At 41.2% G+C, this 26,355-nt stretch overlaps 1 protein-coding gene across 2 annotated transcripts in view; it reads left to right on the top strand.

Annotated features, from left to right (window-relative positions):
- Positions 1-26,355, top strand: part of trpa1b (transient receptor potential cation channel, subfamily A, member 1b) — a 63,967-nt gene that overhangs the window by 20,928 nt on the left and 16,684 nt on the right. For both annotated transcript variants that reach the window (XM_061921878.1, XM_061921877.1), the window contains 5 exons: positions 2,102-2,150; positions 3,916-4,015; positions 14,112-14,212; positions 14,559-14,734; positions 17,594-17,758. In XM_061921878.1, coding sequence (XP_061777862.1) covers positions 2,102-2,150; positions 3,916-4,015; positions 14,112-14,212; positions 14,559-14,734; positions 17,594-17,758 — 591 coding nt within the window. The remainder of the gene's footprint in view (positions 1-2,101; positions 2,151-3,915; positions 4,016-14,111; positions 14,213-14,558; positions 14,735-17,593; positions 17,759-26,355) is intronic.

Here is a 26,355-nt window from a genome sequence, read left to right as displayed (position 1 = left end):
AAAGAGCTTAGCTGTCAAATAATTGAGGAAATGCAGTAAATTGTGGTGAAGTTTGTATTCTGCTACACCATTGTAGTTTATTAGCTACAGCCATGTTAGCTGGCTAATAGCTTGTTCATATAAAAAAAAACATTTTCAAATAAAAATTTATTGTAAACATGGATCATTTTAATTCTTAAATAGTTTAGCAGTCAAATGGTTATTGAAATGTGGTAGTAGAGTTTGTTTGCTGCTTTGACATTGTTTGCCAGCTACAGCCGCGTTAGTTAGCTTATACTGTATTGTGAGCCATTTTGAAATAAAAAGATCCATTTAAACATGGAAAATGTAAATTCTGATAGATTAGCAGTTTCATTGTTCATGAAATGTGTTCAATTGTAGTTAAGAACTCTGTTTACCGCTATGACATCAGTTCACTGCTACAGCTGCATTGACTCGCACGTATAAAGAGTCATTTAAAAATAACAACATTCTAAACATAGAAAATGGAAATTCTAAAAGTAGTTTAGCTCTCAATCATTCATGAAAGGTAGGAACTTGTGGTGAAGTCTGTTTGCTGACATTGTAATTTACTAGCTACAGCCATAAACCATTCATTCATTCATGTTAGCTAACTTGTATGACTAGCCATTTTAAAACAAAAACAACATTCTATACATGGCTAATGTAAACTCTGAGTGTAAATTGGAGTGAAGTCTGTTTGCTGCTACTTCGTTAGCTAGCTCATATGACAAACTATTTAAAATTATAACAATATTCTAAACATGGCTAATGTTTAAATTTTGAATGTAGACGAGCTGTTTAATCATTCATGAAAAGTAGTAACTTGTAGTGGAGTCCATATGCTGCTATGGCATCGTAGTTTAGTAGCTACAGCCACGTTAGCTAACTTGTATTATGAGCAATAATAACATTTTAAACATAGCAAATGTACATTCTGAAAGTAGATTAGCTGTCTAATCCTTCATTAAATGAAGTAAATTGTAATTACCGTATTTCTTTGAATTGCTAATTAATTTAAAACCTCTTCTCACTCCTGCGCTTACCAAAGGCATGCGGTAAAAGTATCCATCCATCCATCCATTTCCTACCGCTTATTCCCTTTTGGGGTCGCGGGGGGCACTGGCGCCCATCTCAGCTTGCGCTAATTATTTTAAAACCTCTTCTCACTCCGGCACTTCCCAAAGGCATGCATTAAAAATTTGAGTGTGATGTAAGCTTGGACCATAAATCCTACTGAATAACTCTTAATCTTCTTCCCTTTATGCGATTTCAAATTACCGGTATTGAAATCAGCCTCCTCCATTTCGAAAATGATGACAGGGGAAGTGTCACTCGTGACGTCACGAGTTTGACCAGGTGGTAATACTAAGCATGCGCTAATTATTTTGCGAAACGAGTTTGACCTGGCAGTAATTCAAGGCAGGCGCATACTATATGCCCTGCGGCAATTCAAGGAAATACGGTAAGTCCCTTTGCTGCAAATCTGACATCGTAGTTTACTAGCTTCAGCCGCATTAGCTAGCTCGTACGACCATCTGTTTTAAAATAAAAACAACATTCTAAACATGGCTCATGTAAATTCTGAAAGTAGACCAATGTAGTCAAGTAGTGTCACGTCAGTTTGTGGTTCTGGCATTACAGTTTAGTTAGACTGACCATACGTCTTCTTTTCCCTGGATATGTCCTCTTTTGCGGGGCTGTCTGGGCGGGGTTTCTTAAATGCCTCAAATTGCAATTTAGTAGCCACGGGCGCGTTAGCTAACTTGTATGACGAGCCATTTTAAAATTAAAATAACTTTCAATCAAAACACGGCATATTTACGTGGAGTAGCAGAGGATTGAATACGTGATAAAACACGAGTGTCCTCACTATGAAAATCAATTTATGTACTTTCTGCTTAGCCATATTGTCAGGCCACCAGGTGTGATGGCAGACCTCCTCACAGCACTTGGTTTGCAGGTGTGGTTGGTATATGAGACGACGAATAAAACACCATCTGCTTGTTATATGACACAAACACAAACAAAAGCTTGACTGCGTACAGTGTATTTTCAGTATATTGTTATTACATTACAACACCTGTTTCTCCTTTTGCAGGGCCACAATATTTGACCACGTGGAGCTGGCGGACTACCTCCTATCTTTGGTAAACAAGGCTTGCATGCACAAATATCCGCAGAAACACAAGATGATTGGCGCTTTAATAACGCAGTCATCAATAATTCCTCGATGTTTGAGTTTACATGCGCAATGCATCATGTACCAAAATGACTTATTACTTATTAGCTGTGCAAATGTTACAAGGTGCTGCCAATTACTTCTTGGCCATCTGCCGTGCTTTACAACACTGTGTTGTTAGGGGGAAACACAGGCTTCACCTCTTCGCAAGTCATTACCTGAGCAAACAGAGCAACAGGAAATAATGCTTTGCACATTGATCTTAAAGGCCTACTGAAATGAGATTTTAAATAAATAAATGATAAATGGGTTGTACTTGTATAGCGCTTTTCTACCTTCAAGGTACTCAAAGCGCTTTGACACTATTTCCACATTTACCCATTCACACACACATTCACACACTGATGGAGGGAGCTGCCATGCAAGGCGCCAACCAGCACCCATCAGGAGCAAGGGTGAAGTGTCTTGCTCAGGACACAACGGACGTGACGAGGTTGGTACTAGGTGGGATTTGAACCAGGGACCATTGGGTTGCGCACGGCCACTCTCCCACTGCGCCACGCCGTCCCACACTGGTTTTCTTATTTAAACGGGGATAGCAGGTCCATTCTATGTGCAAAGCGAGTTTGACGATATTGTCATATTTTTGCTGAAAGGATTTAGTAGAGAACATGGACGATAAAGTTCGCAATTTTTGGTCGCTAATAAAAAAGCCTTGCCTTTACCGGAAGTAGCAGACGATGTGCGCGTGACGTCCCGGGTTGTAGAGATCCTCACATTGTTTACAATCATAGCGAGCAGCAGCTACAGCTATTCAGACCGAGAAAGCGACAATATCCCCATTAATTTGAGCGAGGATAAAAGATTTGTGGATGAGGAAATTTAGAGTGAAGGACTAGAAAAAAAAGAAAAAAAAAGGTGATTACAGTGGGAGCGGTTCAGATGTTATTAGACACATTTACTAGGATAATTCTGGAAAATCCCCTATCTGCCTATTGTGTTGCTAGTGTTTTAGTGAGATTAAATAGTACCTGAAAGTCGAGGGGTGTGGTCACGGGTGTGTTGACGCCAGAGTCTCTGAGGGAAGTCACGGCAGCTGCAGCAGGACAGAAGCTCCGCTGATGTCTCCGGTAAGAGGCGACTTATTACCACAATTTTCTCACCAAAAACTGCCGGTTGACATGTAGTCGGGATCCATGTTCGCTTGACCGCTCTGATCCGTAGTAAAGCTTCATCTTCTGGAATTTTAAACAAGGAAACACCGGCTGTGTTATTGTGCCTTAAGGCTAAACGCTTCCCTCCTCCATCTTTCTACTTTGACTTCTCCATTATTAATGGAACAAATTGCAAAAGATTCAGCAACACAGATGTCCAGAATACTGTGTAATTATGCGATTAATGCAGACTACTTATAGCTTGGATCGGGCTGGAAAATAATGTCCGCTACAACCGGTGACGTCAAACGCACGCGTCATCATACCGCGACGTTTTCAACAAGACACTTCGCGGGAAATTTAAAATTGCAATTTAGTAAACTAAAAAAGCCGTATTGGCATGTGTTGCAATGTTAATATTTCATCATTGATGTATAAACTATCAGACTGCGTGGTCGGTAGTAGAGGGTTTCAGTAGGCCTTTAAAACAGTGCTGGGACTGTAAGCACGATGCACCAGTTAAAGAGAAGCCATTGGGGCGAATGTGTTTTAGAGTGATGATGCAAAGTTTCTCCCCAGGGTGCAGATGTAGACTGTCTTGACTGTAAAGGGAACCCCCCCTTGCTGGTGGCTACAAGCTGCGGCGCATGGAAAACCGTGGTGCTGCTCCTGTCAAAAGGTAATGACTGTAGCTCTTTTAGATATGGGCCACATGGGCATTTGCTCAGAGCAGCAGTGGTTCTCTACTGCATGATGTTTCTAGAACAAAAATACAAACAGTAAACCTATAATGCAAAAATACACTATATTGTCAAAATTACTTGGCCACCTGCCTTGACTCACTTATGAACTTGAAGTCACATCCCATTCCTAACCCACAGGGTTTAATATGATGTCGGTCCAACTTTTGCAGCTACTACAGCTTCAATACTTCTGGGAAGGCTGTCCACAAAGGTTGCGGAGTGTATTTATAATGTATTTTCCACCATTCTTCCAAAAGCGCATTGGTGAGGTCACACACTAATGTTGGTCAAGAAGGCCTGGTTCTCAGTTTCCGTTCTAATTCATCCCAAATGTGTTCTATGGGGTTCATGTCAGGACTCTGTGCAGGCCAGTCAAGTTCAACCACACCAGACTCTGTCATCCATGTCTTTATGGACCTTGCGTGCTTGTGACCAGGCCAAGTGATTAGAACACCTGATTATGATCATTTCAATGGGTGGCCAATACTTTTGGCAATATAGTGTACGTCAAGAAGGCATTTCTTTCTAATTTGATGATTTATACAGCTGATAAAATCCCCAAATTCAATGGGGGTGGTCTGGCTCACATGGTAGAGGGGCCATGCCAGCAACTAGAGGGCTCCAGTCGCTGCCTTTGTGTTTTTGGACAAAACACTTTACCCACCTTGCTGCCAGTGCCACCCACACTGGTTTAAATGTAGCTTAATGATGTAGATCATGGGTTTTCTTTAATTCTCTAGAGGAAAAGCGCTATATAAATATAATTCACTTCACTACACAATGCAAAATGGTTCCAAAAGTTCAATATTAAGTTCTAGTTCACTGGTTCTCAAACCTTTTTTGTTTTGAGTACCACATCATAAAAAACATTAAAATGACCAACATTAAAACACAGTCGAGTAGTAGACCTAAGTATTCATTAAAAACATGGCAGAGGTTTTATTAAGTTAGTTAGTTAGTTTATTATTTCTTTAGTCAATGTTCAACAAAATAAACAAACAGTTTTACATTCATAAACTGACAATTTTACAGACCGAAAGGGTTTAGGCTAAAGTTGAGCACTTATTTTGCCTAACCCTACAATCAATCACAGATACAAGATGAGCTTCATAGAAATATGAACTTTCCTTTACACAACATATTACAAATACACCTTGTACACAACATAAACGCTGTATTTAGAAGTATATTTAATATTTGGGGCCACTGAAATATTACACACAGTTTGGACAGTAAGACTGTTTGAAAATAGAAAAAACATTGTACTTCAATCATGTGATTTTTTTTCATCTTTTTTGAGGTACCACAGTTTGAGAAAATACCTTTTCCAGTTTTGTTCCCTTTTAAATAAAAATGCACCATGAGCCTCTACTTTATGGGTATCCAATGTGTGGCACAGGCGCCATTTGTAAACCGCAGCTAATCTTTTAACAGCCCACAGAGCATTTTAAAAATACTGTAGCCCAAAAAAACATACTTTGAATACAAATCATAAAACAATAGGTTGAATAAAGGGGAAAAAAGGGTGTATTGTAACAAGAAATTATTACAATACTGTAACTAATAGATACAAAGCTGTGATGAAGGCAGTTTCTTACTTTAAAACTGTCATTGCTCAAATAATGATGAATTCAAATCAATGTCGGTATGAATCATTGACGTGTTCAAGGCTCCAATTAATTCACATCAAATATTTTACTTCTAAATATTTTAAAGGTAAAATATAGCATATTTTGTTTGCCATTTTAATAAAACAAGGTTACATTTGACAAAAAGAGCACAGAACATAAGAAAACATGAACAAATTATCCCCCCCCAAAAAAAGACTAACTTTTAAGACTTTATTGACTGGGACCCTTTTGGGTCCCAGGACATTTAACCTTCACCCAAATTGGAGGGATAAATAAAAATAAAATTGCTTTTAAAAATTAAAAATAACAAAATGGCACCGAATGCTTTCATTTTTCGATGCATGGCCCTCAGTGTAAAAAGTTTGGATACCCTTGCTCTCTTTGCATTAAAATAACTCCTAAAATCCTTAAATTTTTGCACAATAGTCTAATTTATTACAATGAGAGAGTAAAAAAAGAGTTGTAAAAAAGAGTCGTTCAAAAGACTCGACTTGTTCGCAAATGTAACATCTCCAGTCTGGCCAGTGACTTGTGATCCACTGTTACTGCAGTGAGCGGCGTAGAGATACTGCTAGAGATGGTTACCTTTCACATTCAAATCGAAATGGTGCCAATTTTCTGTGCTTAGGAACCAATACCAGTACTCAACGGTACCACTTTTCAGTTCATGTGTTCATAAACGTTAATTTGTTTAATAATAAATCACACATTTTTTGTTTACCATTTCGCACTGAGCCATTAACTGCAACTGTGCTGCCCAGTTTTATAGCTGGTTTTCTTCCGCTGCCAATTCTCATTTGCAAGTATTATTTAGTAGGTTTTGCATGCAGTTGGGAGTAGTGTTTGGACTACGATGTGTTGCCGTAGCCAGGAAGTAGTCTTTGCCATTATGCTAGTCTAGTCTTATTTTGTGCCCTACAAAGTGTTTAAAGTTAAAGTTAAAGTACCAATGATTGTCACACACACACTAGGTGTGGCGAAATTTGTCCTCTGCATTTGACCCATCCCCTTGATCACCCCCTGGGAAGTGAGGGGAGCAGTGGGCAGCAGTGGTGCTGCGCCCGGGAATCATTTATGGTGATTTTACCCCCAATTCCAATCCTTGATGCTGAATGCCAAGCAGGGAGGCAATGAGTCCCATTTTTATAGTCTTTGGTATGACTCGACCGGGGTTTGAACTTACAACCTACCGATCTCAGGGCGGACACTCTAACCACTAGGCCACTGAGTAGGTTATACTGTAAGTATTGTATTTATTACACACCAGCTATTTATTTGCAAAATATACTGTATCTTAGTTAAAATTTTGCTACCAAATGTTGAAATTGCCATTTAAAATTACAATAGCGAATGAGTAGCATGTCTATGGTAAATCCAATGTAAACTAGCATTAAGTGAGCGCATTTTGAAAAGTGGAGCCTCACCTTTTGTTTAGGTGTTTTCTATCAGGCATGGTTGCTTTGTTGGCATAGAACATTGTAACATTACCCAAATGCAGTTTGGCTGAGTGTGTGATGAATACTGCTTGAGAGATTGTTTCCCTGCCAAGTGTTTAAGCTGGTGCCGAGTCTGCAACCAAGTCACGTGCAACAAAGGCATCCAAATTTGGTACCATTTGTCGATACTCAGCAGACTCGACAGAATGGAAAACCTAAAAAACCCTGTTTCCATATGAGTTGGGAAATTGTGTTAGATGTAAATATAAACGGAATACAATGATTTGCAAATCCTTTTCAACCCATATTCAGTTGAATATGCTACAAAGACAAGATATTGGATGTTCAAATTCGTAAACTTATTTTTTTTTGGCAAACAAAAATTAACTTAGAATTTCATGGCCGCAACACGTGCCGAAGTAGTTGGGAAAGGGCATGTTCACCACTGTGTTAAATCACCTTTTCTTTTAACAACACTCACTGAGGAAACTAATTGTTGAAGCTTTGAAAGTGGAATTATTTCCCATTCTTGTTTTATGTAGAGCTTCAGTCGTTCAACAGTTCGGGGTCTCCGCTGTTGTATTTTACGCTTCATAATAGCCACACATTTTTGATGGGAGACAGGTCTGGACTGCAGGCAGGCCAGGAAAGTACCCACACTCTTTTTTTATGTAGCCACACGTGCTGAATGTGGCTTGGCATTGTCTTGCTGAAATAAGCATGGGCGTCCAGGAAAAAGACGGCGCCTAGATGTCAGCATATGTTGTTCCAAAACCTGTATGTAGCTTTCAGCATTAATGGTGCCTTCACAGATGTGTAAGTTACCCATGCCTTGGGCACTAATGCACCCCCATACCATCACAGATGCTGGCTTTTCAACTTTGTGTCGATAACAGTCTGGATGGTTCGCTTCCCATTTTGAGACGATGTCGAATATTTCCAAAAACAATTTGAAATATGGACTCGTCAGATTACAGAACACTTTTCCACTTTGCATCAGTCCATCTTAGGGACGGCGTGGCGCAGTGGGAGAGTGGCCGTGCGTAACCCGAGGGTCCCTGGTTCAAATCCCACCTAGTACCAACCTCGTCACGTCCGTTGTGTCCTGAGCAAGACACTTCACCTTTGCTCCTGATGGGTGCTGGTTGGTGCCTTGCATGGCAGCTCCCTCCATCAGTGTGTGAATGGGTAAATGTGGAAGTAGTGTCAAAGCGCTTTGATTACCTTGAAGGTAGAAAAGCGCTATACAAGTACAACCCATTTATTTATCTTAGATGATCTCGGGCCCAGAGAAGCCGGCGGCGTTTCTGGATGTTGTTGATAAATGGCTTTCGCTTTGCATAGTAGAGCTTTAACTTGCACATACAAATATAGCAACAAACTGTATTTAGTGACAGTGGTTTTCTGAAGTGTTCCTGAGCCCATGTGGTGATATCCTTTAGAGATTGATGTTGGTTTTTGATACAGTGCCGTCTGAGGGATCGAAGGTCACGGTCATACAATGTTGGTTTCCGGCCATGCCGCTTACGTAAGGTGATTTCTCTAGATTCTCTGAACCTTTTGATGATATTATGGACCATAGATGTTGAAATCCCTAAATTTCTTACAATTGCACTTTGAGAAACGTTGTTCTTAAACTGTTTGACAATTTGCTCACGCAGTTGTGGACAAAGGGTGTAGCTCGCCCCATCCTTTCTTGTGAAAGACTGAGCATTTTTTGGGAAGCTGTTTTTATACCCAATCATGGCACCCACCTGTTCCCAATTAGCCTGCACACCTGTGGGATGTTCCAGATAAGTGTTTGATGAGCATTCCTCAACTTGATCAGTATTTTTTTTGCCACCTTTCCCAACTTCTTTGTGACGTGTTGCTGGCATCAAATTCTAAAGTTAATGATTATTTGCAAAAAAAAAATGTTTATCAGTTTGAACATCAAATATGTTGTCTTTGTAGCATATTCAACTGAATATGGGTTGAAAATGATTTGCAAATCATTGTATTCCATTTATATTTAACACAATATCCCAACTTATATGGAAACGGGGTTTGTATTAAAGTACTTAATTGGCCACACATCCCTAGATACTGGAATTGTTTTTATACTACGGCAAGCTAAAGTTGAACAGGAAATAGTAGGAAGCCAACTTTCGCTTGTTTAGAGGAAGTATCTGTATCTGAAGGCCATTAGCCATCAAACACTATGTAGTATTATTTTTTAAATTACATTTTCATTTTTCAAACGATGAGCTTCACTTAAATCTATTTCTGCAGCCTAACAAAAAGTACACTTTGCAAATAGCAGTGTAGTCAATTTTTACATTGGATGTAAATAAAGTAGTTAAAGGATCGATCACTCTCATTTGTTAAATTATTGGCTGCCGAGCAGATCTATAGGCGGTCATGTTTCCCTCTGGGTCGAGTAGAAAGTGATGGTCGATTGTCACCATGGTGACAAAGACCATTCTGAAAGACTGTATATAAGATATACAATGTTTGGTTCCCTCTGGGTACTCCGGCTTCCTCCCACTTCCAAAATCATGCACCTGGGGATAGGTTGATTGGAAACACTAAATGGTCCCTAGTGTGTGAATGTGAGTGTGTATGTTGTCTATTTGTGTTGGCCCTGCGATGAGGTGGCGACTTGTCCAGGGTGTACCCGCCTTCTGCCCGAATGCAGCTGAGATTGGCTCCCGCGACCCCCCGGAACCCCACAAGGGACACGCGGTAGGAAATGGATGGATGTTTTTTTTTGTATGTAATGTGTTATGATCCGCTGCCCGGATCATATTATGTTTTGGTTTTGAGTCTTTTTGTACTATGTTCTGCTAATTGTTGCCTTAGTTCCTGCTTGCACTTCCTTGTTTGATCTTGTCTCCATAGTTACTTATTAGTTTCACCTGCAACTTGTTTCTGGACGCACCCCTGTTTTTGTAATTACTGACCTGATTTAAGCCTGCCTATTTTGTTCATTCGACCTTGCTTCGTAATTTGTGTTTCACAACAGTGACGACTCTAATCCCTGATTCTGGTAACCAGTTTTGTAATCGCCAGCTTCCACGCTATGCTTTAGTTTTTTTCTAGCTCCCATGCTAGTTCTGTTTGTTTTGCCTTTTGTGCCTAGTACCAGTTTTTCTGTTTCATAGTCTGTTTTATTTATTAAATAAATATTTGGTTCTTACCTTCGCGCTGTGTTCGTAGCCCGACTGCATCAAGAAAGAACGAACCCGCATCACGATGCCCAGTATTCGTCACATAATGTTTTATATTTTGTTATTATTGAAAAAAATACTAATAAATAAATACAACCATGTTAATATAACAACTTCCATAAAATAAGTTTGTGGGAAGTGACATTATGCACAGACTGATCATTATAAAGTGACAATACACCTGGCAAAAAAACGAGAGTCACAAACTTAACCGACTGTTTTACTCAGGGTGCAACAAAAGTACACACGTAAAATAGCAAATTAACACAGGACATAAACTACTATTCTATGTTAGTGTAGAAATAAGATTCAAATGCTCTAACAAGCATGCATGAAAATTCACCTGTATTTACAAACCAGTAAGGCATGCTGGGCAATCTTGTGGCAATATTGAATTTTGATTTACGGTTCACAATTGGACAAAACAGAACCAAAGAGTGACCATGAGAGATTATCATCATAAATCTACATCTTTGTCCACGTTACAAAGATGTCACATCTTAAATTACACAGAGTACAAACCCCGTTTCCATATGAGTTGGGATATTGTGTTAGATGTAAATATAAACGGAATACAATGATTTGCAAATCCTTTTCAACCCATATTCAGTTGAATGCACTACAAAGACAAGATATTTGATGTTCAAACTCAAACTTTATTTTTTTTTTGGAAAATAATAATTAACTGAGAATTTCTTGGCTGAAACATGTGCCAAAGTAGTTGGGAAAGGGCATGTTCACCACAACGTTACATCACCTTTTCTTTCAACAACACTTAAACGTTTGGGAACCAAGGGAACTGAGGAAACTAATTGTTGAAGCTTTGAAGGGTGAATTCTTTACCATTCTTCAGTCGTTCAACAGTCCGGGGTCTCCGTTGTCGTATTTTACGCTTCATAATGCGCCACACATTTTCGATGGAAGACTGGTCTGGACTGCAGGCGGGCCAGGAAAGTACCCGCACTCTTTTACTTCGAAGCCTATGCTGTTGTAACATGTGGCTTGGCCTTTTCTTGCTGAAATAAGCAGGAGCGTCTATGAAAAAGACGGCGCTTGGATGGCAGCATATGTTGTTCCAAAACCTGTATGGACCATTCAGCATTAATGGTGCCTTCACAGATGTGTAAGTTACTCATCCCTAGGGCACTAATACACCCCCCTACCATCACAGATGCTGGCTTTTGAACTTTGCATCGATAACAATCCAGATGGTTATTTTCCTCTTTGTTCCGGAGGACACCACGACTACAGTTTCCAAATAAATTTGAAATGTGTACTCGTCAGACCACAGAACACTTCTACACTTTGCATCAGTCCATCTTCGATGAGCTCGGGCCCATCGAAGCCGGCGGCGTTTCTGGGTGTTGTTGTAAATGAGTTTGGCTTTGCATAGTAGAGTTTTAACTTGCACCTACGAATGTAGCGACCAACTGTAGTTACTGACAGTGTTTTATGAAGTGTTCCGGAGCCCATGTGGTGATATCCTTTACACATGGATGTTGGTTTTTGATGCAGTGCCGGCTGAGGGATCAAAGGTCCGTAATATCATCGCTTACGTGCAGTGATTTCTCCATATTCTCTGAACCTTTTGATGATTTTACGGACCGTAGATGGTAAAATCCCCAAATTTCTTGCAATAGCTCGTTGCGAATTGTTGTTCTAAAACTGTTCGACAATTTGCTTAGAAAGTGGTGACCCTTGCCCCATCCTTGTTTGTGAATTACTTAGCATTTCATGGAAGCTGTTTTTATACCCAATCATGACACCCACCTGTTTCCAATTAGCCTTTACACCTGTGGGATGTTCCAAATAAGTGTTTGATGAGCATACCTCAACTTTATCAGTATTTATTGCCACCTTTCCCAAATTCTTTGTCACGTGTTGCTGGCATCAAATTCTAAAGTTAATGATTATTTGCAGAAAAAAAAATGTCTATCAGTTTGAACATCAAATATGCTGTCTTTGTACTTTGCTTACAAAGTCACCACTTTGTAAGCAAATTGTCGAACAGTTTTGGAACAACATTTCTCAACGAGCTATTGCAAGGAATTTAGGGATTTTACCATCTACGGTTCGTAAAATCATAAAAAAGTTCAGAGAATCTGGAGAAATCACTGCATGAAAACGATGATATTACGGACTCTTTATCCCTCAGGCGGTACTGCATCCAAAACTGAAATCAGTGTGTAAAGGATATCACCACATGGGCTCAGGAACACTTCATAAAACCACTGTCAGTAACTACAGTTGGTGGCTACATCCGTAAGTGCAAGTTAGAACTCTACTATGCAAAGCAAAACCCATTTATCAACACTATCCTGAAACACCGCCGGCTTGGATGGGCCCGAGCTCATCTAAGATGGACTGATGCAAAGTGGAAAGGTGTTCTGTGGTCTGACGAGTCCACATTCCAAATTATATTTGGAAACAGAGGACGTGGTGTCCTCCAGAACAAAGAGGAAAATAACCATTTGGATTGTTATAGGTGCAAAGTTCAAAAGCCAGCATCTGTGATGGTATGGGGGTGTATTAGTGCCCAAGGCATGGGTAACTTACACATCTGTGAAGGCACCATTAATGCTGAATGGTCCATACAGGTTTTGGAACAACATATGCTGCCATCCAAACGCCGTCTTTTTCATAGACGCTCCTGCTTATTTCAGCAAGACAATGCAAAGCCACATTCAGCACGTGTTACAATTGCTTGGTTACATAAAAAAAAAAAGAGTGCGGGTACTTTCTTGGCCCGCCTGCAGTCCAGACCTGTCTCCCATCGAAAATGTGTGGCACATTATGAAGCGTAAAATACGACAGCGGAGACTCCGGACTGTTGAACGACTGAAGCTCTACATAAAAGAAGAATAGGAAAGAATTCACCTTCCAAAGCTTCAACAATTAGTTTCCTCACCTCCCAAATGTTTATTGAGTGTTGTTAAAAGAAAAGGTGATGTAGCACAGTGGTGAACATGCCCTTTCCCAACTACTTTGGCACGTGTTGCAGCCATGAAATTCTAAGATAATTATTATTTGCAAAAAAAAAAAGTTTATGAGTTTGAACATCAAATATCTTGTCTTTGTTGTGCATTCAATTGAATATAGGTTGAAAATGATTTGCAAATCATTGGGTTCACGGTGGCAGAGGGGTTAGTGGGTCTGCCTCACAATACGAAGTTCCTGCAGTCCTGGGTTCAAATCCAGGCTCGGGATCTTTCTGTGTGGAGTTTGCATGTTCTCCCCGTGAATGCGTGGGTTCCCTCCGGGTACTCCGGCTTCCTCCCACTTCCAAAAACATGCACCTGGGGATAGGTTGATTGGCAACACTAAATTGGCCCTAGTGTGTGAATGTGAGTGTGAATGTTGTCTGTCTATCTGTGTTGGCCCTGCGATGAGGTGGCGACTTGTCCAGGGTGTACCCCGCCTTCCGCCCGATTGTAGCTGAGATAGGCGCCAGCGCCCCCCGCGACCCCAAAAGGGAATAAGCGGTAGAAAATGGATGGATGTATTCCATTTATATTAACATCTAACACAATTTCCCAACTCATATGGAAATGGGGTTTGTAAGTAAAGGGGGAAGGAGGTCTTGCCCAGGCCACCCCTGAACTGCTGCTTAAGTCACAATGTGTACAAGTTTGAACAATTCAAAATGTCCAAAAAGGAAGATAATTATGTGTACCGGTATATGATAAATAAAAAGGTAAAAAAGTACACTTGCATATCTCATAAGTCATACCATTACTTTTGGTATTCTCTTCTTAGGGGCGGATGTCAATCTAAAGGACAAGTTTGGTTGCAACTTCCTCCACTTAGCCATCCTGCAACCTAAAGGGTTGAAGAACCTCCCAGAAGAAATTCTGCAGGTATGCGTTTAAGATATTTATGACCTCCTGCGTTTGTTTTTAGCCATTAAAAGATTAGAATCTTATTCCCGTATTGACCTTCTGCAGAGGCACTTAACGCCACAATAATAATAAGAAGTCTGCTGATTCTGTGCTTTAAAAATGCCGTCAAAGTAGTGAGCGGTTGGCATATTCTTGTTTATCACAGAGCACAATCATTTATGTAATCTGCATATGTGTTTACATCTGTTATGTAAGCTGTTGTAATTACGCTGCGTGACTGCTTTGGCACACGCGATGCTTCCAGGCTATTTGTGCACACATGGATCCATGCGTGTTCCTGCTGTGCTTCCTTGTCACTTTTTAGCGTAACAATGTGAAGGCCTTGCTAAGCTGCGAGGATAACGAGGGCTGCACCCCGCTCCACTACGCATGCAGGCTGGGCATCCACGATTCGGTGCGGAACATGCTGGGACTCTCGGGGCAGCTGGGCCTCGCTTGCAAGTCCAAGGATAAGAAATCTGCCCTGCACTTCGCTGCTCAGTGAGTTTGACTCTTTTTGCACTGAATGATACCCACTCAGCTCTACTTTGACCAAATTGTATTAAAACGCATGGACAAGTCGAACCTCGGATTCAAGAGGAACAGTGCGGTTTTCGTCCTGGATGTGGAACTATGGACCAGCTCTATACTCTCCGCAGGGTCCTTTGAGGGTGCATGGGAGTTTGCCCAACCAGTCTACATGTGCTTTGTGGACTTGGAATTCCTGTGGGGAGTGCTTAGAGAGTATGGGGTATCGGACTGTCTGATTGTGGCGGTCCGCTTCCTGTACAATCAGTGTCAAAGTTTGGTCCACATTGCCGGCAATAAGTCAGACACGCATACTTGCCAACCTCGAGACCTCCGAGTTCGGGAGGTGGGGGTCGTGGTTAAGAGGGGAGGATTATATTTACAGCTGTTGTGTGCGCCGTTGTGTACTGCACTCTCTAAAAGCCATATACGTTATTGTCACATATGCATGATTGATTGATTGAAACTTGTATTAGTAGATTGCACAGTTCAGTACATATTCTGTAGAATTGACCACTAAATGGTAACACCCGAATAAGTTTTTCAACTTGTTTAAATCGGGGTCCACGTTAATCAATTCATCATGTTACAAATATATACTATCAGCATAATAAAGTCATCACACAAGTTAATCATCATAGTGTATACACTGAATTATTTACATTATTTACAATCCATGTGGTGGGATGAGGAGCTTTGGTTGATATCAGTACTTCAGTCATCAACAATTGCATCAACAGAGAAATGGACATTGAAACAGTGTAGGTCTTACGTAGTAGGATATGTACAGCGAGTAGAGAACATAGAGAGTTCAGATAGCATAAAAAAAGTATATACATTAGAAATACATTAGATTATTTACAATCCGGGGAGAAGGGATGTGAATGGAGGAGGATATTAGTAAAGGGTTGAAGTTGCCTGGAGGTGTTGTGGTGCATGTACAATAGATGGCAGTATTGTCCTGTTTAAGAGTGTCACAACATTGCTGTTTACAGCAGACAAACTGCTTTACGGTAGACGAAAACATTACTGTTGTTGTTGTGTGTTGTTACCGCGCTGGGAGGACGTTAATGAAACTGTTTAACAATAAACCCACATAAGAAACCAAGAACTCATCCTCGATCATTCTACAGTTATAACGTCATTGGGCAGACACGCTGTTTGTATTGTGGGAAAGCAGACGTGAAAACAGGCTGTTCACACTCAGGTCCGCATGGAGCTGGAGGGGGCGTGGCCTCCAGCTCCGCCTGAATTTCGGGAGATTTTCGTGACAAAATTTGTCCTGGGAGGTTTTCAGGAGAGGCGCTGAATTTCGGGAGTCTCCCGGAAAATTCGGGAGGGTTGGCAACTATGCAGACACGTATCCAGTGAGGGATTCCGCCAGGGCTGCCCTTTGTCACTGATTCTGATTAGAACCTTTATGGGCAGAATTTCTAAGCGCAGTCAGGGCGTTGAGGGAGACCGGTTTGGTGGCTGCTGGATTAGGTCTCTGCTTTTTAGAGATGATGGGGTCCTGATGGCTTCATCTGACCAGGATCTTCAGCTCTCACTGGATCAGTTCGCAGCAGAGTGCGAAGCGACTGGGATGAGAATCAGCACCTCCAAGTCCGAGTCCATGGTTCTCGCACGGAAAAGGGTGGAGTGCCATCTACAGGTTGGGGTGGAGACCCTTCCCCAAGTACCTAGGAGTCTTGTTCACAAGTCAGGGAAGAGTGGATCGTGAGATTGGCAGGCGGATTGGTGCGGCGTCTTTGGTAATGCAGATGCTGTATCGATCCGTTGTGGTGAAGAAGGAGCTGAGAGGGAAGGCAAAGCTCTCAATTTACCGGTCGATCTACATTCCCATCCTCACCTATGGTCATGAGCTTTGGAGTCATGACCGAAAGGACAAGATCATGGGTACAAGCGGCCGAAATGAGTGTCCTCCGCCGGGTGGCGGGGCTCTCCCTTAGAGATAGGATGAGGAAAAACTCTGCCATCCGGGAGGAACTCAAAGTAAAGCCGCTGCTCCTCCACATCGAGAGGAGCCAGGTGAGGTGGTTCAGGCATCTGGTCAGGATGCCACCCGAACGCCTCCATAGGGAGGTGTTTTGGGCACGTACGACCGGTAGGAGGCCACGGGGAAGGAAGACCCAGGACACGTTGGGAAGACTACGTCTCCCGGCTGGCCTGGAAACGCCAGTCGGGAGATGTATATATATATATATATATATATATATATATATATAATAATTGGTCATCGATGAATGACACCACAGAAGCATAGCCAGGGAAATGATTGCTCCTTAGAGACTTGAGCCTCGATGTTCCACAAGCCAAATCTTTCATTAATATAACTGAAGAACAGTGAGATGAGGTCAATTTAGCATAATAAGTGCTCTTAAAAGTTACCTCAGTGTACGGTCATTTTTTAATTTTTGCGGCAAAATTTTTTTTTTTTTTTTTTTAAAGATTAATCGGCCGTGACAGCTCCATTACGCAGTGACCCAAAGGACTGGAATAGAATCCAATTAGCCAGGCATATGTGATTTTCTTTTTTTTTTTTTTCATACCAGGAATGTGAAATGAGTGGACAGTCACCAATTTTGTCATTGACTTGAGCGTTAGCTGCAGTCATTCCAGGAGAGCCAAGGGGCAAATGAAAGGCCGTGTTACGGTATCACGCTTTAAATCTTTCCGACAGCGCTTCAAGTAGTCTCGTCACACTCCTTTAAAAGGCCAAAGGAGGCTCACAACGATCGTAATAGGACTTATGAGTTATAGACGTCATAACAGTGCTGCTGGCCCCTGAACGCCCTTTTCAGAAATTGCTTATTTTTTTTCTCCCTGCAGGTATGGGCGTATTAATACGTGTCACAGGTTGCTGGAGACCATCAAAGACTCGCGCTTGCTTAACGAAGGCGACGAGCGGGGTTTGACGCCGCTTCATTTAGCGTCCAGAGGGGGGCACACACAGGTAGTGGAGCTGCTGCTGCGCAAAGGTGCTCTTTTTCACAGGTAAACATCCCAACACACATCACATAAAAAATAATTTTGTCAAGTGACATCAAGGATTATACGTTGGTCACGTTCTCAGACATATTGAACTATTGAGCTCCAGACACCATTCTAAACGACAAAACAGACGGAAACTTGGAAAGCATAGCGCAGTGGTTCTTAAAGGGGAACATTATCTCCAGACCTATGTAAGTGTCAATATATACTTTGATGTTGCAGAAAAAAGACCACATATTTTTTTAACCGATTTCCGAACTCTAAATGGGTGAATTTGGGCGAATTAAACGCCTTTCTATTATTTCCTATCGGAGCGATGACGTCAAGACGTGACGTCTCCTAGGTAGTCAACGCCATTTTCTCCACCACATTACACGCAGCAAGTCAAATCAGCTCTGTTATTTTCCGTTTTTTTCGACTGTTTTCCGGTACCTTGGAGACATCATGCCTCGTCGGTGTGTTGTTGGAGGGTGTGACAACACGATCAGGGACGGATTCAAGTTGATTTACGTAGAATGTGCATCGATTAGCACGGCATGCTAAGCGATGCTAACATGCTATTCAGGCTAGCTGTATGTACTTATTGCATCGTTATGCCTCATTTGTAGCTATATTTGCATCCAGCCTTACCCTCCATTCACATTTAATGCCAAACAAACATACCGATTTAAATTGCTCCAGTGTCACAAGATGCGAAAGTCCCTCTTTTGGTCCGCACATTTTACCGGCGATGCTACGACAGACATGGCACAAAGATGCATGGATACTCTGCGACACTCAAAGCAGATTCATTTCCAACGATAAAGTCAAAGAAATTACAAAGATGAGTTTTGTTGATGTTATTGACTTATGTGCTAATCAGACATATTTGGTCGCGGCATGACTGCCAGCTAATTGATGCTAACATGCTATGTAGGCTAGTTGTATGTACATTTGTAGCTGTATTTGCATCCAGCGTTTCCTTCCACCCACATTTAATGCCAAACAAACACTTACCAATCGAGGGATTTAAGTTGATCCAGTGTCAAAAGATGTGAAACTTCCGATCATTGGTCTGCACATTTTACCGCCGATGCTAAGGCAGACATAGCCGAATAGCGTCAATAGCTATTCGCTCAATAGCTTCAGTTTCTTCTTCAATTTCGTTTTCGCCATCTGGCTCCCTACTCCAACCATCCGTTTCAACAGATTACGCGATTCAACAGATTACGCTTAAACCGCTGAAATCCGAGTCTGAATCCGAGCTAATGTCGCTATATCTTGCTGTGCTATCCGCCATGTTGTTTGTATTGGAATCACTGGATGACGTCACAGGAAAATGGACAGTGGCTTTGCAGATGGCGAAAATCAGGCACTTTAAGCCTTTTTTCGGGATATTCCGGGACGGGTAACATTTTGAAAAAAGCTTTGTAAAATAAAATAAGCCACTGGGAACTGATTTTTATTGGTTTTAACCCTTCTGAAATTGTGATAATGTTCCCATTTAACCTGGGTTCGATCGAACCCTACGGGTTCGGTCAGTCGGCCACAGGGGTTCGACGGAGCCTCCGTCCAAACCTGACTAAATAACAAGTTCAATGTTTTATTATTATAATCAAATGACAGCAATCATTTCCATTAGATTATTTTTTAATATATATATATACGGTATAGCTCGGTTGGTAGAGCGGCCGTACCAGCAACTTGAGGGTTGCAGGTTCGATCCCCGCTTCAGCCATCCTAGTCACTGCCATTGTGTCCTTGGGCAAGACACTTTACCCACATGCTCCCAGTGCCACCCACGCTGGTTTAAATGTAAAAATTAGATATTGGGTTTCACTATGTAAAGCGCTTTGAGTCACCAGAGAAAAAGCGCTGTATAAATGTAATTCACTTAATATAAGTGTTTTGGCACACTTACAATGACAAACAAAACAACATTGTTTTTCATGAGCTCTGTACAATTTGGGGTTGGAAATAATTTGTACCCCTTTCAGATATCGCATTTAGGTCCCACTAAAACATTCACATATGCACAATGAGATTTAAACATGGGATCATGTGTACATTCCTGTAACTTTCTGTTTGTAAGATATATACTTATTAGTATTTCTTTAATATAGTAACATCATTAAATCAAGAAAAAACATTTTATTTTTCACTAAAGAAGGGTTCGGTGAACGCGCATATGAAACTGGCAGTTCCGTACCTCCAACAAGGTTAAGAACCACTGGCATAGAGGTCTACAACTTCTTTGTGTGTGACTGGGTCAAGGAAATTGGTATCAAATAAATATGCATTGTTTTTGCTCGGGTAAGGTTCCATTTCAAGATCTAACTTTGCGTCTAAGATGCCATGTTTGTTGCACGCGCCATTTACAAGTTGAGTGTTTTTCCCAGTCTTTATGAACATATAACTATAGATCATATCAGATCAAATCAACTTTATTTATAAAGCACATTTAAAATTTACCACAGGGGTAGCCAAAGTGCTGTACAATGGACAGGTTAAAAGATAATAAGAAGACCGAGCAAACAACACCACACAAACAAAACATGATAAAAAAATAAATAAATAAAACATAAAAAACAGGTTCACAGCAGGTATATAATGGGGCGCCATTGCAGGATGGATACCACTTAGTGTTAAAAGCCAAGGAATAAAAGTATGTTTTTAAGACAGATTTAAAAACAGGAAGAGAGGAGGCTTGTCTAATACTCACAGGTAGGTCGTTCCAGAGCTTGGGAGCAGCAGCAGTGAAAGCTATGTCACCTCTAAGCTTCAGCCTTGTGTCAGGCACCGTCAGTAGCAGCTGATCGGCTGATCTTAGGGATCGAGTGGGGGAGTAAGGCTGAAGGAGGTCGGAGAGATATTTTGGCACGAGGTTGTTTTGACATTTAAAAACAAATAGAAGGAGTTTAAAATTGATTCGATAACGCACATGGAGCCAGTGAAGGGACCCTAATATAGGGGTGACGTGCTCACGTCTGCGGGTCTGTGTTAGCGGACGAGCAGCAGAATTCTGCACGAGCTGCAGGCCGTCGAGGGAGGCCTGGCTAATGCCGACATACAGGGCATTGCAGGAGTCTAAACGATTCGAGATAAAGGTGTGAATTAATTTCTCAAGGTCAGGTCCTGACAGAAGCGGTTTCACTTTCGCTATTTGGCGTAATTGATAAAAGCTTTTTTGAACGACGCTGCTGATTTGTTTTCCGAATTTAAAAACTGAGTCGAACTTTACCCCCAAGTTTGTGACACAGTCGCTGAGATACGGGGTCAGAGTGCCGAGGTCAACGTTGGGGGAGGGAGAGCGACTTGGACCGAACAACATAACTTCTGTTTTGTCTTCATTTAGACTCAGGAAGTTAGCTGAAAGCCAGGCTTTGATGTCGTGTAGGCAGTCAATGAGACGTTGAACTGTGTTGTTTTGTGCCATGGGAAAATAGATCTGGCAATCATCGGCATAAAAATTAAATGCAATACCATACTTCCTAAAAATAGAACCAAAGGGAAGAAGGTAAAGCGCAAATAAGATTGGGGCAAGGATTGAGCCCTGGGGGACCCCGTGTGGTAGAGGAGCTGTGGAAGACATAAAACTGTATTTTTACACAAAAACTCCTGTCGGCTAGGTACAACTGGAACCAGTTGAGGGCGACGCCCCCTAATACCCACACAGTTCTCAAGACGAGTGATTAAGGTGGCGTGGTCGACGGTGTCGAACGCAGCAAACAGATCTAAAAGCACCAGGACGACATATTTGCCAGAATCAGTTGACAGGAGGATTGTATGTGCTGAAAGCTTAATTTATGATTGCTGCCTTTGGTAAAAGCTTAACTCTTGTAGGTTTTGCTCGAATTTGCTTTCTTTTATTTAGACTCGCCGAGTTGGTGCTTGTTGAAACACTTGTTAGCAGTGGTGTGCTGTCAGGGCCAGCAAGGCCTTCTCTGTCGACCTAACATAACCTGAAATCATGATCATAATTAAAGATAAAAGTATGTTTTTTATTTACTTTCACTAAATATCTAAAAGTATTCAGATTCTCTTCATGTCTTATTATGCTCCTTCCAGTGATGTTTTTAAATTAAAGTTTGCATCCAATCAGAATTCAGTTGGCTTATGTTGCCATGCTGTACCAAATCTGCCTGCGGCCTTTAGAATCAAAAATGCAGGCGTCCAAACACTGTAAGCAAACGGGCACATACAGTTCATAGATAATTGCGATAGCCAATCAGATCACGAGTTGTTGTCAGTTAGGCCTTCTAAATGGCCTCACGTTGAACGTGACATTTACACGTCCTGTGACTGGATACTCACCGGGACCGTTAGCGGATGAATTTGAGAGCACATACAGTTGATAGACAGTTGCGATATCCAATCAGATCACAAGTTGTTAAAAGTAGCATATCTAGGTAGCCTGATGTTAACTGTGATTGGATATTGTCACGCCTGTGAATCAGGTTTTATCTTTGCTCATGTTATGTTTTGTTTTTTGGACTCTTGTTTCCTGTTTTGCACTTACTTGTTTTGTTTTGTTTCCATAGTAACCCATTAGTTTCCACCTGGTCTCTTAGTCATGCCCCGGTCCTCAGCCCTCACACCTATTATCAATAATCACAGCTAGTATTTAAGCCATTTGTTTTCTGTTCCTCGGCCTGGCAACTTTACCGGATATATTGTATTGAACTCTACCTACCCTCATGACCACGCACCTACCTTACCTTGCCGACCTGCATGCCTTGCCACGCTGTTTCTTGTTTGACCACGCCACGTAAGACTTTTTGTATTTATGCCTCAGTGCAAGTTTTTGGTTTGTTTTGTGCCATAGATAGTATCTTTTGTTTATTTGTATATAGTCATGCCATTGTACTGTTTTTGTTTGGAGTGTAGTCTAGTTTAACATCCGCCATTGTGCGCGCCCTTTGGTTTTTTTTTCTTTTAATTATAGTGGTAAATAAAACAATATGTACTTACATTCACGTCTTGCTCGTGCAAATCATCCTTTGCGTGGAAGAAGCAAAATAAGTCCATGTCCTGACAGATATTCGCTTGTCATTCCAAAGTGAGTATCCAATCACAAATTGCAATTTAGCTGGAAGCAGGCCGTGTTGCGCTGTAACCCACAAAGAAGGAGAACAAAACGTTGATTAGGTGGCAGGTATATATTTGCAAGGCCATTTTCAAAAAGGATTTTTAAAGAGAAACTACATTTTGTGAGACGATGTCGGCCAACCCCGGAAGCTAGCTTAGCTGTGTCCGTGATGAAATGGGGAAATGCCCACCATTTCCACTCGAATCAACCGACTACAAGCGGATCCACTGGCTTATACGGCGTCGAATGGGTGCTACAAATAGTGAGTTTAAATATTTTATGCCTTTTATTTTTTCATGTTTAATGTTTTTTTTGCAATTTTAATTTTGACAGTACCACATTAGATATATTTTAATTGCTGATGCGGGTTGATTGATTTTTAAATGAGCCGGAAAATAACCTGTTTTGTACACTGTTGAGGTGTTTCAATGGCTAGTAGTGTATAGATGTTTTCCTGTATAGTATTTTTCCGGCAATGGTCATGTGGTGACATAAATTATGGTATTTGTATTTTGAGAGGTAATCATTGAAGTCGGACATAACTGAAGGCCTCGATGGGAAATGCATGGCCCGCCACTGGTGTTTAGGAAATTCAAACAATATCAATCAATCAATCAATCAATCAATCAATCAATCGTTTATTTATATAGCCCTAAATCACTAGTGTCTCAAAGGGCTGCACAAACCACAACACAAACAACAACGACATCCTCGGTAGAGCCCACATAAGGGCAAAGAAAACTCACCCCAGTGGGACGTCGGTGACAGTGACAATGATGACTATGAGAAACCTTGGAGAGGACCGAATATGTGGGCAACCCACCCCCCCCAGGGGACCGAATGCAATGGATGTCGAGCGGGTCTAACATGATACTGTGAAAGTTCAATCCATAGTGGATCCAACACAACCGTGAGAGTCCAGTCCAAAGTGGATCCGACACAGTAGCGAAAGTGGAGCCAACAGGAAACCATCCCAAGCGGAGGCAAATCAGCAGCGCAGAGATGTCCCCAGCCGAATTACAGACGAGCGGTCCATCCTGGGTCCCGACTCTGGACAGCCAGTACTTCGTCCATGGCCACCGGACCGGACCCCCTCCACAAGGGAGAGTGGGACAAAGGAGAAAAAGAAAAGAAACGGCAGATCAACTGGTCTAAACAGGGGGTCTATTTAAAGGCTAGAGTATACAAATGAATTTTAAGGTGAGACTTAAATGCTTCTACTGAGGTGGCATCTCGAACTGTTACCGGGAGGGCATTACAAAGTACTGGAGGCCGAACGGAAAACGCTCTATAGCCCGCAGACTTTTTTTGGGCTATGGGAATCACTAATAAGCCGGAGTCCTTTGAACACAGATTTCTTGCCGGGACATATGGTACAATACAGTCGGCAAGATAGGCTGGAGCTAGACCATGTAGTATTTTATACATAAGTAGTAAAACCTTAGTCACATCTTAAGTGCACAGGAAGCCAGTGCAGGTGAGCCAGTACAGGCGTAATATGATCAAACTTTCTTGTTCTTGTCAAAAGTCTAGCAGCCACATTTTTTACCAACTGTATCAATAGCAAGATAATACTTAAATGGGAAATAATAAACATCAAACATGTATTTAACAAACTTTTAACACTGCAAACTCATGCATTCTTCAATTCTGCTCCCTCGGACTGGAGTGTAAGCTGCATGCTTTTCTCGTTCGTTTCGTAAAATCTTGCACTTTTTCGCCCTTTTATAATTACCCTTTGAGGAACTCTGAATAAACATTTATGCTTTCCGTGATTTGAATGATTCGTACAGCCAAAAACAAAAAGTATAAGAAATTTTTTCTACGAGAAAGACTAAATGGCGCCTAGTACCCATTGAGAACATTGACAACTTGACATGGGTCGTGCAGTGGTTTACAAAAATATGATGGCGTGGAAGTGCAAAACTATTTTACAAAACCCAAAACTAGAGAAGTTGGCACGTTGTGTAATTTGAAAATAAAAACAGAATACAATGATTTGCAAATCCTTTTCAACTTATATTCAATTGAATACATTGCAAAGACAAGATATTTAATGTCCGAACTGAGAAACATTTTTTTTTTTTTGCAAATGTACAGCTTAAGTTGTTCAACAATCCGGGGTCTCCGGTATTTTAGGCTTCATAGAGCGCCACACATTTTTAATGGGAGACAGGTCTGGACTACAGGCAGGCCTGTCGAGTACCCGCACTCTTTTACTACGAAGCCACGCTGTTGTAACACGTGGCTTTGCATTGTCTTGCTAAAATAAGCAGGGGCGTCCATGATAACGTTGCTTGGATGACAACATATGTTGCTCCAAAACCTGTATGGACCATTCAGCATAAATGGTGCCTTTTCACAGATGTGTAAGTTACTCATGCCTTGGGCACTAATGCACCCCCATACCATCACAGACGCTGGCTTTTCAACTTTGCATCGATAACAATCCGGATGGTTCTTTTCCTCTTTTTTCTGGAGGAAATTACGTCCACAGTTCCCAAAAACAATTTGAAATGTGGACTCGTCACTTTTACACTTTGCATCAGCTCGGGCCCTGCGAAGCTAGCGTCGTTTCTGGGTGTTGTTGATAAATGGCTTTCACTTTGTATGGTACAGTTTTAACATGCTCTTACAGATGTAGCGACAAACTGTAGTTACTGACAGTGGTTTTCTGAAGTGTTCCTAAGCAGTCATATCCTTATGTGGATTTTTATACCGCCTGAGGGATAAAACGTCTAATATCATCACTTACCTGCAGTGATTTTTCCAGATTTTCTGAACCTTTTGATGATATTACAGACCGTAGTTGGTGAAATTCCTAAATTCTTTGCAATAGCTCTTTGAGAAATGTTTTTCTTAAACTGTTTGATGATTTGCTCACGCATTGGTTCACAAAGTGGTGACCCTTGCCCCGTTCTTTTTTTGTTAATGACTGAGCATTTCATGGAAGCTGCTTTTATACCCAATCATAGCACCCACCTGTTCCCAATTAGCCTGTTCACATGTGGGATGTTCCAAATAAGTGTCTGATGAGCATTCCTCAACTTCATTTCAACTTTTTTGCCACTTTTGCCAGCTTTTTTAAAACATGTTGCAGGCAACAAATTACAGGGGATGTTTGCAATATTTACACAGATGCCTAGAGGGCGCTAACTTTCCAATGTATTTTACACAATATAACCCGCCCTCTTTCGGCTTCTCGTACATAATTATGTAAGTATGTAACACATGCACACGCATTAGCTTAAGGTGTTAACTAAAAATAGCAAATTGAAAAGCTTGCGTTAGTTGTCAATGTATATTCTATAACAACATGACTTCAAATTGTTTGTCGCTTCTCTTGGACTGCTTTTGTAAATGTGCTCGCACTCTCTTTGCATATGTTTTGACAAGACTGCGTGAGTGACCGCCGTAAAAACAATCCTTTTATTCAGGCCCGTAAAAAGTTTTATAACGTAAACTTTGTAATTGTAAACAAATTATGGACAAACAAATGTATTCTGTTAAACCACTAATGGTAGCTTGTGAT

This window comes from Nerophis ophidion, linkage group LG15 (genome assembly GCF_033978795.1).
Source record: "Nerophis ophidion isolate RoL-2023_Sa linkage group LG15, RoL_Noph_v1.0, whole genome shotgun sequence".
In the NCBI taxonomy this organism is placed as follows: Eukaryota; Metazoa; Chordata; class Actinopteri; order Syngnathiformes; family Syngnathidae; genus Nerophis; species Nerophis ophidion.
Note: the sequence above shows the minus strand (reverse complement) of the source record. Positions and strands in the feature narration are given on the sequence as shown.